The sequence below is a fragment of the Salminus brasiliensis genome, chromosome 1 (assembly GCF_030463535.1).
Source record: "Salminus brasiliensis chromosome 1, fSalBra1.hap2, whole genome shotgun sequence".
Lineage (NCBI taxonomy): Eukaryota > Metazoa > Chordata > Actinopteri > Characiformes > Bryconidae > Salminus > Salminus brasiliensis.
This window is the reverse complement of record NC_132878.1, coordinates 16,852,678-16,869,349: the sequence shown is the minus strand read 5'-3', so window position 1 is coordinate 16,869,349 and position 16,672 is coordinate 16,852,678. Positions and strand designations below refer to the sequence as shown.

Below are 16,672 nucleotides of genomic sequence, written 5' to 3'. Positions count from 1 at the left end.
AATGAAATCTTTCAGCGAGCAAAATCACTTGTAGGGGTTTATGTAGCATTGGTCCATTTCTAGCTATGAACCGTAGTTTTACTAGTTTCATACGGGCTGTCTGTTGGCATTCAGTTCAGCAAAGAAAAGTTTGTGCACCCTTTGAAATGAGCTGAAATTCAAATATGTCCAGCCTTATTTAACTCAATTTAATTCAAACTAGTAATTATAGAGCCATTTATATGTGAACAAAATTAAAAAAAAAAATTTGTTTGTTTAATGTGTGAGATATTAACACTGGGTTCTAGAGGAATAAGAAGCAGCTGATGTGTGCCAAAGCCAATCACTCCAAAGAGCTAAACAAAAAAAAAAAACTAAAAAAACATATTCTTAAAATTTTACATTCAGGCCTACTGCCTTTAAAACTGAACAGCTGAGGCTGACAGTAAAATTATAGCTAGTCTAAAAACCAGCTCTTCAGTCTAAAGGGAGGTACGACTGTTGATTATTGCAAGGCAGATCTTCATCTAAACCTGGATAAACACCTTATTGGTCATTGCAATAGGTCAAAAACGTTAAATTAACCAACTACCAATCCAACGAAGGTGCACATAAATTTATGGCTACAGTGCATTATATTATTGATACAAAATACCTCAAAAATAGCGACACCACAGAGGGAAGAGCTTACTGAGAGCTTAGACTGCAGCCGGCCGAACGGATTTCAGTGTAGCACCGTCTCAAAGGGCACGGCCAGTAGCTACAGCTCTAACGCCCCTTAGTGGACAGAGTAGGAATAGCAGCTAAATGAATAAACACATACAAATATTTTAAATTTAAAAAATAAAATAAAAAAAAGCTGCATTCAATTTTGCTCTGCCAGTTAAACTCTCCATTTAAGGTTTACAATTGTAGGCAAGTAAAATTGTACAGTCAACCTGAACACCTCCTTCATGATGTGTCTGCCACGGTATTTAAGAAACTATGCATTTAAAAGAGAGAAAAAGAGACGGGTTTGTATGATGTAACGTGGTCTTGCCAACTATTTAGCCTAATTTGAACCATTTTCAGTTCACTAATCCGACCTCGAACTAGCACATATGCTCTCGGCCAGAAGAATGGCCCTCCACCTGCCAGCCTTTTGTAAGAGTAACCTTTGTGAAGCAATTCATCCCACAGAAAACAATGGCGCCATTGATCAGCGCAGTAAGCTGTCTTTCCATAACCTTCTTGTTTACTGAGAGGTTTAAGGCAGTGATGCAGATTGAAGTGATTAAGAACAACCTGACTTACTGTATTTCTCCCAGGCTGCTCAGTTCAGTTCAGCTGGAAATCTTGAATGGTTGAGGTTGAACCTGGTCGAGTGTATGAGAGGTAAGTGAAGGACTTGGGTCGTCAGGGCTTGTGCCAGATCTGGTTTGGGATACTTGCTGGACTTTAATTAGCTAGCCTTGAATTCAGTACTATATTTAGGTAGCAAGGAAGGACTGGCAATTTAATCAGTTATTAAACTCTAGGTGTGTTTTACCTTGTTGATTGTGGTGTTTGATTTCTTCTTGGCTCTTTGTCCAAAGCTTATAATGGCATTTGCTGGAAAATATCAGCTTGAGTCTCATGACAACTTTGAGCCCTTTATGAAAGCTGCTGGTGAGTAACCACAGATATTTTGAGCATTTTTGCTTCAGATGTATTGTTAGTGATTTAAATTTACCTTTAAAGCTACTAAACTGATGCTACATTGTGTGGTACTTCTGAAATGCCTGCAAGTATGTCTTAAAAAAAATTGCTGATCTATCTGACAACCTGGTGTAGAAGTATAAATGCAGTGAGATCAGTATAGATATTTTAGTGCAGTAGACCAGCAGCTCCTGTATGTTCTGCCCTTCAGGAGCTCAGTACACACCTCTTCAAATATCAGTCTGAAGTGTTGGCCTCTTAACTCTTAACACTTGTCCAAGTTTTATTTATCTGTTGCTTCTGACATTATGATGCATTATCTCCTGCATAGGCCTACTGTTTTTGATTGATAGGAAAGCTTGTCTGATGAGTGCAGCTTCTGATCCTGACTGCACCATCGTCATCCTGTAGGTCTGTCCGATGAGCTCATCCAGAAGGGGAAAGATCTCAAGAGCATCTCAGAGATTGAGCAGAATGGGGATGACTTTAAGGTCACTGTTACTACTGGCAGCAAAGTCATAGTGAACTGCTTCACCGTGGGGCAGGAGTGCGAGCTGGAGACTCTCACTGGAGAGAAGGTCAAGGTGAGTTGACCACATTTCTGTGGTGTAGAGACCATGGGTGTATAATATGCAAACGTATGGACACCCCTGTAAAGGATTGCATGATTTGTTGATTTGTTGAAGTGAAAGCAACTAACAAATCCTCTACAGGAAACAAAATGAGTGTACATTTTAGGATCATTTTTTCTTTTTTGTTGAATTTAACATATTGGCAAACAATTGGTTACATTTGTTACATAATGTAACAAATTTATGTTTTATTTTTCCAACAAGTTAAGTTAGCCAACTTTTGTATACGGATATCCATTGTAGACACTAAAACATATGAATAATGTGATTTAAGTGTGAATCATATACTGCGCTTCACTTTATTCCTCCCAATTGAGATATTTAAAAGTGTAAAATGAGCATCAACCTAAATGTGCATTTGGGTTTTACAGTATGTGCTCCATGTCTTTTTACAGGCTGTAGTGCTCATGGATGGGAACAAGTTGACCACTACGGTGAAGGGGATTGACTCTGTTACTGAGATCGATGGGGACACCATTGTCAATGTAAGTAAGAAACGGTGTATGGGGGCAGATGGGTTTCTAAAATAATAACTGCATGACTTGAATACTAGAACGGTACTTTCTTAAAATACAGGCACTGATTATAACTCTGTGTCTACACTGATCACTATCATCTATGTTTTTACCTTTTGCATTTGCAGACCATGACACTGGAAGGCATTGTGTATAAGCGAATCAGCAAGCGTATTTCCTGATGTGCCATCAGGAATAACTGGACAAAAACGATGCGGTGTGAAAGTCATCCATTTCTCTTGCCATCTGCAATTGCATTAGGTCAGTTTCTGAAACCATGTTCTGAATGCATGAGTGTGATGACATGGAAGCACATTTATTAAAAACGTATTGAATGATTTCAGTGTACTGCAAGGTTTATTTACACAAAATAGTCCAAATCTTAATCCATTTAAGGCCATTTCCAGCCATTCCGCATTAGTCTTCTGCAATCTCAAGATTAGCAAATTTAGCAGACCTCATTAATTCATTGCTTTTAAATCTTTTTTTTTTCTGTACTGTGTTGGAAATATCCATTTCACCTCATGCACACATACTGTATGTGCAGCATTGCAAAAATAATGCTAGAATAAGGCACACTGAAGAAGTTATGAGAGAAATATAACCAGCTCGGTTGGCCGCAGTCACATAGGAACGGTGTGCAAAGCGTTCGAAGGTCTGTTTGCTCTGAAACCTCTCTTTGACTTGTTACTGGACTTTTCCTGCTCCTGTGGGCTTGCTGCTGAGGGCCGCCTTGTGCATGCTGTGGTACTTGTCCTTGTTCTGCTTGAACATACGCAGCTCTATCTCCGTCTGCGTGCGCATGGTCTGTGGAAAGACATTTCAAGTGGAGGTGTTGGAGCAGAAGCTGTGAAGTTACTGTACTGTAAAGTTAAAATAATTACAATAAAATGAATACAAACATCCTATCCTGTGTAGGCTATATTGGTCTGATTTCAGGCATGGAATAGAGATGTGTGAAAGGGAAGAAGGTCTTAAGAACCTTCATGTGAAGTAAGGTTCTTAACCAGGTTAAAGGTCCTTTACACTTACATATCTCTATTACATTAGCTGGTTCTTTATGGACCCAAAAGAGGTTATTCTATAGTGTCGTGCAAAGAAGCATTTGAAGCACATTTATTTTTAAAAGTGTGACTAAGGGTTCAATGATAGGTGGGGGTGGTTAGAAGAGGAGGTAAACAAGATGCAATGATGCAAAAGAGTGTAAGAGTGTAAAATAAGTGAACAAGCTACATTCTGTTCACAACTGAATTGCCTGCAAGTATGTCTTTGAAAACATCATGCTGAAACAAACATTTATAAAATGTAGACTATATATAGTATATAGTCTATATGGCTTAGCACCACATAGGATCTATATCATTTTATTTCTTGTAGAAGTATAACTGCAGTGAGATCAGTAAATTACAGATATTTTTGTGCCATAGACCAGCGTCTCCTGTACGCTCTGCCCTTCAGGAGCTCAATACATACCTCTTCAAATATCAGTCTGAAATACTGGCCAACTCTTAACACCTGTCTATCGTGACCATTGTTATAAGCTTTATTTATCTGCCAATATCGTCTTCTCTTACGTAAGCCTCTCTCTTGCATCTCTTACGTAAGCCTACTGTTTTTGATTGATAGGAAAGATTGTCTGATCGTCATCCTGTAGGTCTGTCCAATGAGCTCATCCAGAAAGGGAAAGATCTCAATACACCATGTCTATGTTAGGAGCTCTGGGTCTAAGCTGAACTTATTAATTGTGACTCTGATACCCTCACACTTGTTTTATTTTTTCCTAATGCAATTGGATTCTTTGAATTATAACAAATCAAATATACAAATTCTGCAACATGCAAGCTAACGCGGCCGCACACTGAACTGACATCATAAGACTGGCAGCTGTCATGTGACTACCCCAAATAAACAAGCAAATTGTGTCTAATGAGGTTAGATACATTTCACTGGCAGTAGTAAGAGTACAGTTTGAGTAGCTGTTGTAATTATCTAATAGTGTTGCTTGATAGTGCTGGTATTAGACTTAGGTTTGTCAAGAAAATTTATTTTTTATTAATTTTAATTAATTAATTTTGACTTGGTAATAATCTCATAATACAGAGAATCCAGTGGCATTTGAAAGAAATACATGCACAGGACAAACATTATCAGATTTTTGTTCACCACAGGGCTCCTTTTTTTTTAGAAATACCATTCATTTCTTTTGTAGAGAAATCAAGACATTTCTGAAAATGAAGATCAAATTTGTTCCTTCAAATAGTTCCTTGAGTGATGCCATAGAAGAACATCTTTTGGCTCACTAGAGGCACATTTATTCACTTATTGGACTATTAAAAACATGTAGACAAGTGCAGACCTGGTCATAGAGCATAACGTTTATCCAACATCATGACAAAAAGCATGTCTAGAAAAAGTGCTATACGTCTTTCCAAGAAAACAGTAAGAGGTGTATTCAGGTGGCCTTACCTCTAGGTCCTTTGTCATTGGGTGGTGGGGGCCGTGGGTAATCATGAGAATCGCATAAGCTTTACAGATCATTTCATGGCCAATTTCGATCCGTCCAGCATGCCAGTGTATCACACCTGCCCTCATGGTGGCCATGCCCAGCTGGGCATTGTTTGGTTGATAGAGCTTCCTGACAGAGGAAAGAAAGACAATCAGTGTCTTAATGCTCCTTTTAGATTAGACACCAAGGCTGCATTATATGTCAAAACTATGAAACATCTCTTAGAACAGTTCTTCTAATTAAAAAGAAGTTGATGCGATCTATTGATGCTCCCACTCATAGAATGTTACATACCTCTGCACCTTATCCTCACCATCTCACAATTAAGATCATGCTTGAAGCCAATTAAGATCATGCTTGAAGCCTCTCCCCCTCCCAATCTACCTTCACTATAACGTTTTCCACCTCTAAGTCCAATGATGAAGTTTCCACACCACACCACCACTCCAGTTTTATCCCATCAAAAAACAGTTATATCCCAACTTTATGAAGTTGTGGCCTTCTTACTTAAGAAACTGCCGGAATCCCTGCCCAAGTCCTTAGGTTTGCCTCCCTATTACAGTCCTACATTTTCTTCCCTCATATACTGAGGGCATTATTTGAACTCGTAGATTCCCTATGGGGTCAGGTTTAGGTTCTGGTTTGAACAGGATTTTGTCGAGCTTGGGTCTGCTTCAGGCTCAAAATCTTATGTTTAATGATTTATTTATTATACATTATTAATTAATTTCTAATTCTAGATCAAAGGTGATTAGTGGACCACTTCTGTCGAATTCATGTATTAGAAGTGCTGTCTAGACCGCTCTAGACATATAGCCTAGCCGTTTCAAACACTTTGCAATGTGATGTGGAACAACATGAAATTGTTTTAAGATTCCACCTCAAATGTGCATGCTTACGCATATCCTTCCACCAGTCTGTGGGCATATTCTGCAGCATCCTGGAACATCTGCATGTAGGAGAGCACCTCACTGGTAATCCTGAGCACACTCAGCAGGCTGAGGTGAGTGTCTGCCAGGACCGTCTCTTGCTTCTCCAAGCACTCACAGCATATTTTCACCACCTATATCATTTTTACCAAAAGAAGCATAAAAAATGTGCACTTTAGATATTCAAACACTTTAAATGGCATTTATTTAAGAGGTCCTATAATATTATTAAACATATATCAAAATTATTAACCATTACATCTTATTTGATATAGTGGTGTTTTCTACATTTTGTATCTAAAAAAAATATTCTATAGATCTCTAATCAACGCACGTTTGTAAGACTCTGATAAATATAGATTATCATTATCATTATTATTATAGATGACCAGAGTCCTTGGTTAAGATTTCCAAACATGATCCAAACACTTCCCTCAAACCAAATTGACTCATTGGGTAATGTTAAACATCAATGAACTGGTGAAAGTCTGAGACTCAGCCCCTATCTCCAATTGGCCACACATCAGCAACTAAAAGGGATATGCCTCCAAAAATAAAAGATCTATTTTCTTCCTGATACTTGTCACTCCCTGCTCCAGCTGGCTGTCCTATCTCAACAGTATAGTCCTAAAGTTATATTGGAAGAAACAGAAAGCTTGAATCAAATTATCCACCCTCAAAAAAACAAACATCTCTAAAACACTGGAGCCACAAACTTGTCTGTATTTCGGATCTCACTGGTTAATTTACATCAGACACTGGACAATCAACATAAACCAGCTGTGTGTAGACATTAAAATGTAATATGCACTCTAAATGTATATATATATACAGTTAAATTGGAAAGAGGAAAGATCAAACCCAATAAAATAAAAAAATATATATTTATTCAACCACAGATATGTACACAACTACACTCTGTGTGGGCGGAAACAAAATCTTCCACACCTAGAAAATCTTCATCTTAAATGAAATTTTAATGTGAAAATCTGTTGGCTTTTTATCTGTCTGCTTTTGTCTATCTATATAAATGGACAGTCTTGACTGACCAGCTACATTTGGGTTAAGAGGTTTTGGATGTTTTGGAAATAATATTCATCATACAAACATAAGTAGCTTATTTTGCCATGTAACATAGTCCCAAAGGATTATGTCTCTGATCCAGCAGCCTACCTCCTGGAATTTTCCTTCAGTGCGAGCTTGCTCGATCTTGGCCAGTGCCTGGGAACTAAATTCCGTCACTTCCTTTACCAGATCAGCAGAGGGCTGAAGACACAGAGCAGAGACATTAGACCATAATAGATATTAATCTAGGCTAGACCAGAAGGGCTGTCAGAGTTATGTCTTATTCATATGTTGTCTTTTAATACTCAACAATAACTATCCCACCACTTAAAAACATAATGTCGGAACATTTACACAAGAGACCAGAGGACTCGTCTACTCATTCAGTAGACCCGCCCCCACGAAGCATGTCTCAGACCGCCTTCATTGAGCGTACAGTGAAGAAGCAAAGTGGATTTTCTCCTGGATTCTCTGTTTGTCTGGTAGACGAATGTTTTAACAGTAAAAGTGCAGATCATGTAAGTTCGACTACAACCCAGTCTGTTCACTCTGTGGCCATCTTTGGAATGCCGCCGGGCAGTTACTTTCAGTTCTATCTGCATGAATAGGGAGAGACCAAAATACTTAAAATCAAAGGTCAAATTACCGTTTCAAAAAATATTTGAAATCACTGATAAAATCTGGCAAAACTGTCTCAGCAGTCTGAGCACCTATTGACCACTATTGGTGACAGGGTTGTGGTTTTGATTCCTGAGCTCAGCAAGCTGCCACTGTTGGCCCCTTGAATAAGGCCATTAACCCTCTCTGCTCCCCAGACCCAGCAGCGATGGGCTGTGTCCACTGTCCACTGTGTGTGTGTTTGCTCACTAGTGTGTATATGTGTGTTCACTGCACGGATGGGTTAAAGGCGGAGACTAAATGGCACCTATGTCCAACGCAAATGCCATATATGGGTGTCTTTCATTTGCTGAAAGGTGGGAATTTAACTATAAACTGACACCATGTTGAACATTACCAGAACTCCCATTTATATGTCAATTAGTGCCCAGTCTACTCATGACCTGTTGTTCATGACCCCACCTTTTTGCCACCTGTCTCTTTGACGGCCGTCATTAGGTCATCCTTGATGCCACCCTTGCAGTGCTCACACTTGCAGTCGAAGAAGTACTGCTGCTTGAGCAGCTGCTGCCGGTCCTTGGACACATTCAGGAAGTCCACATAGCTGACCGTCAGCTCCTCACCCTCTGCAATCTTTCCCAGAGCTCGCAGCTCAATCCTGGTATTTGAACATAGATATCAAACTCGTTTGATATAGAAGTTTCGGTGCATGAGAAAGACAAGAAAATATAGTGTTGCTCAGTACATTACTAGTAGTATGTAGTAGTATAGTATGGCCTGCATTTTTGAAAAAGCAAGGCCTGAGTTATACAGCCCAAAGTATTCCAGTAGTTTCCCAGGTTTCAAGTGTAAAAAAAGACTTAAATTACCTCCATTCTGATCCCCATTTGCTTCCTGACTGCCAGGAACAGTGTTTAATTGTTTGGTGGTAATTTGTACCTATCTACCTATCTATTCCTTCTATTTCTATTCTATACTGTCTGCAGTTATGCCAGTCTTTATCGCTTGAGCTAAACTCACAACCATAATTCAATCAAAACAGTTTATTTTTGACTGCTCAGTTTCCATATGGACTAGAGAGTATGTAACTTCCAGATAGAGGCTAAATTCCATCTGTGTCCAACACAAATGGTGAATATGAGAAAGGTGGGGTTTTAGCCATAAAACAACACCATGTTGCGTACTTTCATTGATATTTCAACCAGTGGCCAATGTTTATCTGGCTTTAGCCAGGTCCTTTAAATCAACACTGATTACTTTGCTATTCAGCAATACCAAGGCACCAAGGCAAAAATGAAGATGCTGCTTAATTAAAGCACGTATTTCAAAAGCAGTCAAACACAGCGTGTTAGTAAAAGAGACTCTGTTACAGATCACTAGAAGTTCATATTGAGTTTCTAAATGCAAGTCATAACTTAAGGGTGAAACACAACCAGTACACAAAGCTCTGCGCAAAGCTGATCACAAGGTCCTATTCACACACATGCCTTCAGGGTACATACATAAAATACACTTGAGCTGAAAAGTCATTAAGTGATAAAAATGGATTATTCCACAATACACTAGCCATTCTGTTTAGTAACATTAGCACCAACAGTAATGCTCACGTTGGAGCCACGTGCTGAAGGGTTAGGAGTTTGGAATAAAAAGCATAGCATTAAAGTCATGACATGACATGGCAATCACAAAGCATTTGTCTTCATTGACGTCATGTATTCCCGAGTATAATGTGTACATTCAGTGGACTCTTTCATTTATTATGCAGTAATTGTTTTAAAAAACATATCTCACATGATCAATTAGCATGGTTAATAGGTAGGTTTTAGATTACTTGAAGTAAAAGGAGGGGGGGTATCTACAGTATGTGAGGATAATATTGAGTAGGCCCCCCTAGGCTAAAGAGATCTGACCATTCAACTCCACAAGACCTCTGAAGGTGTGAAATTTGGCACCAAAATGTTGGCAGCAGATCCTGTAAGCCCTGTAAATTGTAAGTTGGGACCTACATGGATTGCATTACTGAACTATAGATGCCCATGACCCTGACCTTAGTTCACTGGTTGTCCTTTCTTGGACCTCTTTTGGTAGGTACTCACCACTGCTATTTTGAAGATACTCTTATATCGTCACTGTTTAATATATATATATTAGAATTGCATTTCTAACAAAATACAGACATGATGAAGAAGGGATGCTGTAAGTTCAAAAGATCAACAGTGAAAGGTTAGTTAATGCTTTACCAACCCACCTCCTCTGAGAGTGGTAAGCCGAGTCCAGAGATGTCTGACTGGAAGAGAAGGCAAGAGGCTAGATCACAGACAAATGCAAAGCAGCACAATTTACCCAGCTTGCTTAGCTAGTATGTTTATGAAAAAAAAAGATATTGATGGACAAACAGTAGCAGAAACTTCAGCTGTGGATGACTATATACCACAGAAATGTCAAATATCCTATACTATTTCTTCATTAATGGTCTTCAAACCACCTCATGAGGCAAATTAAGAGAATGCCACGGTGGCCTTTTTACTCACTTGCCATGGTTCAGAATAACTGTACAGTTTGGCCAGCAGTCATGGTTGACCAGGCAAAGGTTTGGGAAGATGCCTACTCCCACAGCCTGAAGCCCCTTCTGGTCACTCAGGGTGTAGGCATTGCAGTTGATCTGAAAAGGAGAGGCAGATTTCAGACTTAGCACAGCATTCACCACCACCATGCAGCCTTCATGAATCTAATTCTCTCAAATGACTTTTAAGCACAGGTTATTATTTTTTTTAATGTTGGGGAAAAAACTTTACCTTTACCTTTATTACAGTTTCCATTATTATCAGGAGACTAACTTTCAGTTTTCCTGCAGAAATCTAAACTTTAAAGTTCAGTCTTGTACAGTGGAGTCTTGCTCACACACAGATTGTCTAGTCCCTGTAGTGGAATCAGCTGAACTGTGTTTTTTGGAATGGTGCTCCATCCGCTACGTTTGGTAAGTTGGGGAGTTGGGGATGAGGTGGGGTGGTGATCATGCACATCCTGACCTCATTAACGCTTTTGTCCCTGAATACAATCTACACCTCACAACAATACAACAGCATAAACTCTTTTTAAATATCCTTGAATTCAGAAGACACAATAAATGAGCAGGTGTCCCAATACTTTTGTCCATACAATGTTGCTTTTCTATTTAATAGTTTAAACTGAAAATGAAACACATGAAGCAAAAACAAATCTCAGACTTGTGCAAAGTGCTGTTTAATACACCAAGTTTGGATGCAGGACTGACTGCAGTGTCTCACACCAAGATTAACTGGTTTCCACTACTGGTTGTATTAATGTGGATGATTATGAAGGACTGCCGGGTACGCTCTGCACACTCAGTTAAACACTGCTGTTACTGTTATTGAGTTAAGGCGTTGAGAAAATGAGTGCCTACCACACCAAAGATATGTGAGATGTAGTCGGCTCCATACTGCTTGCTGTTGCGTGGCCAGTACTCATTGAATTTCTGGACGTTCTCATTGAGCACTTTGAGGTCCTCTGGAGCCATTTTGGAGATGTGGTCTTCCAAGAGGTCCAGAGTGGTCAGCTGACCGTCAGAGATCTTGCCTGTGTGCTTCTGCATGCGCCATAGAGTGCGAGCCGCCAGACTGGGTTGGAATCAAGAGAAGCATTACCGGTTATGGGTTAAATAGCAGTATCTGAGACTCTTGATTACATGTGTACAATGTCCATGTTTCTAGAACAGACAAGATTGTCATCCTGCATTGCTGTAAGCTTAGCACTAACATGCTAATAACAGAAGTTAGCATTGGAGGATCCAGAGGTCAAATCTGGATCTATGTGTAAAACACTGAGTAGGACACAGACAATGGTTTGTGTGGGATGTTTGGACACATGTTGGTGTAGCGCAGTGGGTAACAACACTTCCTAGTAGTAGAATGGGGTTTGGTTTCTTGGCTTGAACAAGCACACCACACTACACCAATAAAAGGGTCCTTGGGCAAGACTCCTAGTGCTACATTCTTCTACCTACATATCATGATTCAAATGTAAGTCACTCTGGATAAGAGCATCAGCCAAATTCCATAAATAAAAATGGGTGGCTGCAATCCCCCAGAAACCCACCAGACCTTCTGCGATATCCACAAGCCTGGCTTGCAAGAATACATAACTGTCTGATGTACATACCGCACGTTTTCATTGGGAGCTTTTCCATGCTGCCTGATGGCGGCGCACTCCTTCTTATGCTCCTCCCAAGCAGCGCGCTGGCATGTGCGGTCACAGTAGTACGCAAACTTGCACTGTGCGCAGCGGTGCGGGTAGGCCTGTCTGCGGAAGCAGCTGTGACACACCTGCATGGAGAGACTGGAAGCAAAAGGGTAAAGGGGTCAGGAGTGCAAGCCTGTGCTCAAAAACATAGGAGCCATGTAATACCGGGCCTATAAGGCTTATGTGTAAATTTAAGGGCTTGAATCAAATCAAATGTAATCGAAATGTAATCGAATGTAATCAATCAAAAAATCCCATTGTTGACACAGATGTGCAAATGCACACAAACAGCTTGTCTAGCCCTTGTAGAAAAGCAATGTCAACACAATAGGACTATCTGGAGCAAATAAACATGAACCTATTGGCACCATCCCTAATGTCAGGCGTGGGCTAGAGGGGCAAAGCCTGATGTACTGAGCTGTGGAGCAGTGGAACTGTCTTGTCTGGAATGCTGGTGCTCTATCCAACACTTTTTGGGATTAATTGGGGATGGTGGGGTGGTGATCATCCAACATCCTGACCTTACTAATGCTGTTGTCGCTGAATGCAATCAGATCCTCACAGCAGTGGTCCACAATTTAGTAGAAAGCCTTTCCTGGACAGTAGAGACAGTTACTCTAACAAAAGCAGGATACACTCATTTTAAACCCTTGATTGCGTTTGAATTAACATTGAATGAGCAGGTGTCCCAATACTTTTGTCAATATAGTGTATATATCTTATGCCATATCATAATAACACTGATCAGTGATCATAAATTGGCCAATTGTATGTTACATAACATTTTTTACACACAGATTTATTAAAATCCAGACAGCAACTGGTTTTTGAGAAAGGATTCAAACCCTTGGCTTAGGTTTGAATAATTTTCATATTTCATAGATCGCAATGTTGGCAAGTAAGACTGATAGTGTGTCTACAGTACTACATGAGATACATATAAGATATCACTGAAATATAATTAAAACAGCAGACAATTTACCTTTTATTTAGCCATACAGTGTAACTATAGTCCCATTATGTGTTAACAAGTGTCTGTATCACATTAATACTGACCGAAATGTCAGGACCTCTGTCAACAGCTGCATCTAACAGCCTATCAAAAGCACTTTGCACGTGTTTCTCTTCAATTTAGCCTGTTTGTCTGTGTGCACCTGCTAGCCTTAGGTAGTCAAATAAACAAGTGTGCTTGGCCCAGTGGCTTTCTGTTGTCTTCATGGCAATCAACCCATGCTAACAGACAAGAGTACTCCCACCCACCCCCCCTCCCAGAACACAACACAAATATTCTTCAGACCACCCTTTATAAGGGCAATAATGAACTCTGATCTTATCTCAAGGGGTGTAATGCTAAATAAAGAACCACAGGGCGGAACGATGGCTGGGGAAGATTTTGTTTTGTCTTTGGTCTATTAGTGTCACAATCCTGGCTTGTAAGCCATTCTATTAACACGAATCATGCTTTCAGGTATTTTCTAATCAATTCTGGTAAAAACGATTGACAGTAGTTGACAGTAGGCCCCATTAGGATTTTATGTTCTTCTCTACCCCCCCCCCACTAAAAAAAGCACTATTCAAATAAAATTGGATTGATTAATTGACTGATTAAAAATTGGAATGATGTCAAAACCCAATGTTGCACAGATGTTGAATTTTGCTTTAAAAATAAAAATAAACGATATAATCGACATAAACGACAAATCACAACATTGTACAGACGTTAAATTTGAGCTTAAAATCAAAGTTATGTATTTGTCTAAATACAACACTGGCTTAACATTAAGCTCCAGCGTTCGATAGATGTTGAATTTTGATTATGTAACATCATGACGTAAAACATTAACATCTAACGTTACAAATTTACGCTGTGTGGACGTGAACATTGACATTTAGTAGGCATTGGGTCTTGGTCACCATACCTCACAACATTTTACGTTGATATGACGTTGGCATGTGATGTTTGAAAGACGTTGAATTTATTTAAAACCACAACGGAAAACCAACAAATATCAACGTCAGCTGTTGTTACGTTTGTGTTCGTCTGGAAATGTACACATCCTTTCTCTGCACAACTTCCAAACCCAGAAATCGTGGTTGTTGCCAGTGTTACGTAACTGCCATTTTTAAGGTGGCATTACTGTACCCTGTCTACATGACAGCGCATTTCCTCATTCTACATCTTTCTCGTTCCTTCACTTAAGAATGTGCCCATATCATTCAGACAATAATGGAAAGCAGTTTTTTTGTTTACAGAGTCTTCAAGTGGAAAGCTCTGTGGGCTAGCTTCTGTCCTGCAGAAGCCAACTACTATGCAAACTCTCCTTACTTTTTATGGAGGTGAAATGGTGATCCAGTCACATGAGAGTCTGATCTCTTTTTACCCTTTTGCTGTTTTACAGTACGTAAACAAGACTAAATGCTAGGCGCTGTGGCTTTTCTGTGGCCTGTCACCTGTAAATAATTGACCATATATTACCTTGTTAGAAATGCTTGCCTATTGTATTTTTGTACAGCTACCTACAGCCAGTTTAATAGATGTGTGAAAGACTTGAGTGCGTGATCCAGAGCATTTGCTGCAAGTGTAACCCATACGAATCATGTATATTTGAACACTGAACATGCCTATGTCTATGAATAGTCCTAAAGCATATCGTCATCAAGTCACAGGGTCTAAATCATGCACCTCATGTACCCCCACACCAGCCCACCCCACTGCACAACAGTCCAACCAAAACAATGCTCTGAGACCTCCCGAAATGTGAAACATGGACTGTCACTATGGACTGTGGCAGAACAGCTAAAGATCCATATCTCCTCAGCAAAGCTGAAAGTCACCAGACAGACCTGTTCTCCTATTTAGTCTCATGTGTCTCAAGTGTAGGAATATCGTTAACGTGAGCAGAGATGGCAGTTTTTCCAGTGTAAGGAATCTCTGACACTCTCCAGTTATTTCCTAATGTCACACACTCCCATTCATTTACACTGACGACTATGTTTTACACTTGGCGTTGCTAGCCTGCCTGCCCTTAATGTTTGCCAGCCAGGGTATCATGTGGTCAAAAATGTGCCCTCAAAGCACTGGCCCCATCTGTAAAGTCCATGGGTCCACAGCAGAAGGCTTTCACACTGCTTTACACCTCCAGATCTTTTATTAGTTTACTGTAGCACACTCACAGTCATATAAACTGCCTATTAGCTTTTCAGGGCTAATTATTAGCAATAAGCAGTCAATTACAACAATTAAACAACAAGGAGGAATATCTCACTGTTATGTTGCACTGACTCATAATAAATAATAGCCATTATGGGTGTATAATGTTACAGTGCTAGTGTGTTTACAGCATTAATGGTTATTACAAAGATGCACGCTACCAATTTGCTAAGCTCTCTTAGTGCCCATGGGTTTTAGGATGAAGATACCACACATGTTCCCTGCTGTGAGAGATAGCTATCATGCATTTGAAGCATCTGGTGCAGGAATGGAGTATCTATGATCAGCATTCCAAGGGAATGGTCTAAGGTAAAAGCTAAGGTTTAACGCATCCACAAGGTTTTATTGGTGCCAATCCTGGTGCTGAATTTCAGGAGTAAATGTATGACAAGTAGTGATGTCTTGCACAGAATCCTCAATTCCAACACCTGCTTAAATATTACACATGGATGTTAAGTAGAAGGAAGTGTTTCTAAGGTAGGTAGACTGCAAGTGTAAATGTCAAGCCAGCCCAGACAAAGCATACTCTTAGAGTAATTAGCCACACCGTAATAGGAACCCAGGTCAATCAAACCATACCTTTCTGCAGATTGTTCCAATCCCAGCACAGTGGCTGTTCTTCTGGTTGTATTATATTGTAGAGTCTTATGGAATTTCTTTCAAATTTCCTGTCAGACTCAAAACACAAGTCTGAACTGCTAACCACTGTATATCTTCCCAAGGTCCTCTCAACTGTACTGACAGGCTAAACAGTGGGCCTACCTGTCAAAGACCACAGCACCAAAGCTGGCCTCTGCAAAGACCACTTCGCCAGGCCGCATCTCCTTGGTGGTGCGGAGGCCGCGGCCCTTCTCTCCGGCCGCAAACACCTCCACGGCATCCTTCTTCTGCAGGGTCATCTTGTGGACACAGACAGGCTACTGGCTGCTGCTGAGGGAGGAATAGCACACAGTGCACACTCTCACTGTCCTCTGAATTTACCTACAGCATCCAAGCCCTAAACTCGCACCCGCCCCTCTCCCCAACCCCACTCAACCCAGCCAAAAATACACCCTCACTTTTCTGAGCTGTACCACGTGCCGAGCTGTACTGTGGGGCAGAAGGGCGGGATGCTGGAGGTCGGCCTATGAAGATAAAGGGAATGAATACTCCGGATGTGTGGGAGGAAGGTGAACACATTGGATTCTATGAGTGTGTGTGTGTGTGTGGCCTCCCCTTCTTTGGGAGAAGCTAGGCTCAGCCCTTAAGAGTATTTTTATCCAGCAGCTGTGTCTGCCTGT

At 40.3% G+C, this 16,672-nt stretch overlaps 2 protein-coding genes across 2 annotated transcripts; one reads left to right on the top strand and one right to left on the bottom strand.

Annotated features, from left to right (window-relative positions):
• The first annotated feature begins 1,559 nt into the window (after positions 1 to 1,559).
• fabp1a (fatty acid binding protein 1a, liver) lies at positions 1,560 to 2,985 on the top strand. Its single transcript, XM_072693212.1, has 4 exons — positions 1,560 to 1,626; positions 2,068 to 2,240; positions 2,684 to 2,773; positions 2,932 to 2,985. Exons 1-4 carry the CDS (start codon positions 1,560 to 1,562, stop codon positions 2,983 to 2,985), a joined length of 384 nt encoding a protein of 127 aa, XP_072549313.1.
• Positions 2,986 to 3,490: 505 nt separating this feature from the next.
• smyd1a (SET and MYND domain containing 1a) lies at positions 3,491 to 16,291 on the bottom strand. The gene is made up of 10 exons (XM_072693199.1): positions 16,155 to 16,291; positions 12,101 to 12,277; positions 11,346 to 11,559; positions 10,453 to 10,583; positions 10,170 to 10,208; positions 8,384 to 8,579; positions 7,412 to 7,504; positions 6,209 to 6,372; positions 5,270 to 5,438; positions 3,491 to 3,610 (listed from the first exon to the last, which is right to left on the bottom strand). The coding sequence occupies exons 1-10, from the start codon at positions 16,289 to 16,291 to the stop codon at positions 3,491 to 3,493; spliced, it is 1,440 nt and encodes a 479-aa protein (XP_072549300.1).
• Between the last annotated feature and the right edge of the window lie 381 nt (positions 16,292 to 16,672).

Coding starts and splice junctions, on each gene's coding strand:
- smyd1a (XM_072693199.1), bottom strand. CDS start 16,291: ATGACCCTGCAGAAGAAGGATGCCGTGGAGGTGTTTGCGGCCGGAGAG. Junction 7,505..8,383: donor AAGAGACAGGTGGCAAAAAG/GTGGGGTCATGA, acceptor CTGTGTCTTCAG/CCCTCTGCTGATCTGGTAAA. Junction 5,439..6,208: donor AGACTGGTGGAAGGATATGC/GTAAGCATGCAC, acceptor TTCCTCTGTCAG/GAAGCTCTATCAACCAAACA.
- fabp1a (XM_072693212.1), top strand. CDS start 1,560: ATGGCATTTGCTGGAAAATATCAGCTTGAGTCTCATGACAACTTTGAG. Junction 1,627..2,067: donor GCCCTTTATGAAAGCTGCTG/GTGAGTAACCAC, acceptor GTCATCCTGTAG/GTCTGTCCGATGAGCTCATC. Junction 2,241..2,683: donor TCACTGGAGAGAAGGTCAAG/GTGAGTTGACCA, acceptor GTCTTTTTACAG/GCTGTAGTGCTCATGGATGG.